The sequence below is a fragment of the Euprymna scolopes genome, chromosome 2 (genome assembly GCF_053919585.1).
Source record: "Euprymna scolopes isolate OS-2025 chromosome 2, ASM5391958v1, whole genome shotgun sequence".
NCBI classification, from domain to species: domain Eukaryota; kingdom Metazoa; phylum Mollusca; class Cephalopoda; order Sepiida; family Sepiolidae; genus Euprymna; species Euprymna scolopes.
The window spans coordinates 171,246,981-171,250,050 of NC_136483.1; the positions used below are offsets into that span (position 1 = coordinate 171,246,981).

The 3,070-nt window shown below is 32.8% G+C and overlaps 1 protein-coding gene across 1 annotated transcript; it reads right to left on the minus strand.

Moving 5' to 3' along the window:
- Positions 1-1,123: 1,123 nt before the first annotated feature.
- Positions 1,124-1,738, minus strand: LOC145240997 (uncharacterized). Its single transcript, XM_080104003.1, has one exon. It carries the CDS (start codon positions 1,736-1,738, stop codon positions 1,124-1,126), a length of 615 nt encoding a protein of 204 aa, XP_079960129.1.
- Between the last annotated feature and the right edge of the window lie 1,332 nt (positions 1,739-3,070).

A 3,070-nucleotide genomic window follows, 5' to 3' on the forward strand; every position in this document is an offset into this window, starting at 1 on the left:
CTCTTTCTTACAAAAACGACTTGCTGAGTCAATAATCCAAATTTTACTTAATTTCGACCACTGCTGATCACTACGGTGTTGTCTCGATGATTATTTTACACTCGTTAACCGTTATCCTTGAGTGACCCTCGGGCCTTGATAAGTGATTGAAAAGCAAGTAATAAAAGGACAAACTAAACGAAAAAAGTAAGATAGAATGTTTTACAAGAAATTTGCCTCTCCAGTTTAAAGCTCACTAGCTAACCCCCTAACCCTTAAACCTCTTTTTTCTATCCTTCCGTTTTTCTCATTCTTTCATTTTCTTTATAATTTTTCATGTGGTTTCAAATAAAATAAATACTTTGTATAAAAAAATTGCTATTAAAAATCCGGCTTAATCGTAAAAGATCTGACCTAAGAACGCTGCAGCTTTAAGATAATTGCAGCAATAACATGTATGCACATATGTACTAAATAATGTTTGTATAAATAAACACACACACACACACATATATATATATGTTTAGTATATATAGTGGGGATAATAAGTATTCGATACATGCTGGAAAATGTTATTTTTCATTTTAATAAACACTTATACAACGGAATTCAAACAAAATTTTAACTGTATAAAGCTTGCATCAGGACGAGCATAATACTACTCGGAAAGTTAACATATTCATTTTAGAAAAGATATCAATACGAAAATTCTGACTTTGTTGGTGTAAAAGGTATTCGATACATAATAACACATGTTCATTTAATACTTTGTTGCATTATCACTTGTTGCTTACCACTGCATGCAAACGTATCCTATACTTCGATACAATGTTGTGGCACGTATTTGGCAGAACTTTAGACCATTCCTCCTTACAAATTTGTTCCAATTATTTCAGATTACTGGATTGACGTTTACTGACTCGTGCTTTGAGCTCTCGCCACAAATTCTCGATCGGATTAAAGTCCGCGGACTGACTGGGCCAAGGCAACACGTGTATATTATATTCAACAAACTATTTCCGTGTTAATTTTGCATAATGTTTTGGATCATTGTTCTGCTGTAATATCCAGTGTTGACCCAAGTTCAACATTTGAGCAGATTCGAACAAATTATCCTCCAAAATATCCCGATAAATGGCACTGTTCATATGTTCTTTAATGATATGAATTTTTCCGGTGCCGTTGGAAGAAAAGCACCGAATTTAACAGTTCGGATGGTGTTCTTCGGTTTCAACTCTTCTCCCTTCTTTCCCCAAACCTGACGTTGGTGGCTATGATTGGATAACTCTATTTTGGTCTCATCAGACCAAATTACATTGTCCCAGTAGTTTGCAGGTTTTGATAAGAAATTATTTGCAAATTCAAGTCTGACTCTGATTTGTCGTTTAGTGGGAGGAGGAGTTTTCCTTGCCGCATAGGACTGAAGTCCACGTTCTTGCAATGCATTACTCACTGTGCGTTTAGTAACATTAATTCCTACGGGTTTCAGCTCATTTACCAATTCTTTGCGGGTAACTTGAGAATTATCTAAAACAGTTTTGGTCATCCTATTCAATGCTCGATTCGAAATATTCTTTGGGGCACCAGTCTGAGTAAGATTGACAGAGGTATGATGCATTTTCAATTTCGTTATTATTGAACCTTCTGTTGAAGGATGCACGTTGAACCGTTTTCTAATCAATTTGTACCCTTCACTACACTTATGGGCATCAATAATCTTGTTTCGGAGATCATCACTATGTTCTTGGGTTTTAACCATTATCAAAATGTTAGATAATAGCAAGACACTGTAGATGTCTTCGATACACGGTTTACACCTATCAACCGACCAAGATTGATTTTTTTAATGAATTTATTAAATAAAGAAAATGCAAAGGTTGAAGGAGCCAAAATTCTATCTGGTACTAAAAAATATAATATTTGAAATTAAGAAAAATACTGCTTTAAAAAATGTCAACCGGTGTCAATGGAAATGTGTCCCTGTTCGTCGGCACTTCGATTGGGGTCCTTATTCTAGACTAGATCCAAACAGAGAAATGAATGAAATTAGGATTCCATTCGTTTGTTACTGTGCATCGAATACTTTTTACACTAGCAATTTCAGAATTTTCGTTTCGATATCTTTTCTAAAATGAATATGTTAACTTTCCGAGTAGTAATATGCTCGTTATGATGCAAGCTTTATGTAGTTAAAATTTTGTTTTTGAATTCCGTTTCATAAGTGTTTATTAAAATAAAAATAAAAATTTTCCAGCATGTATCGAATACTTATTATTCTCACGATATATATATATATATATATATATATATATATATATATATATATATATATACTAGCGGGTTGGGGCGACCGGTGTTGCTTTGGCGTGAAATACATAAATATGATATTTTAATTTGTCCAATTGTCGTATATATTATTATAGAGTCGTGATTTTAAAAATAAAAAAAGTATTTGGGTGCCATCAGCAAGAATCGAAACGGAAAGCAAAACTGTAACATTCAAAGCTGATGACTTTATCACTGAACCAATGTGACACGTATATGAATTGATTAAAAATTAAAAATTAAAAATAAACTTGCATGAATGTAAAAAATGTATAACGATTTTTTAATTTTGAGTCCCTTTTACCCCTTACAAACTTTTAACTGGTTAAAGACACGCAAAAGAACGGTCCATAAAAATCCAAATATTTGTAAGCTACTACCGCCATTCAGCGACTTTTAGTTTCAGAGGAGATAGAGTTTGAAAACATTAAGACAGAGAGACAGACTGACAAACATATATCCTTTATATATATATATATATATATATATATATATATATATATACATATATATATATATATATATATATCTAAAGTTGAATTTTGGGCTCAACTCTTTTCCTGATCTTCATGAATGACCCTCGAAACCACATTCTTAAATTGTTCATGGACATTTATGTAGACGACAACTCAATGTATGGCAACACTTCAAATGCCAGAAATGAACAAGGTCTTTTTGATTCTCTCTCTTCTGATCTTGAGAATATGGAGCAATCGGGGAAAAGATGTCTGGTTAAGTTTAATACATACAAAAACAAGCTTCTAAT

Bases quoted from the DNA above. Each gene is read 5' to 3' on its own strand.
- LOC145240997 (XM_080104003.1), bottom strand. From the start codon at position 1,738: ATGGTTAAAACCCAAGAACATAGTGATGATCTCCGAAACAAGATTATT.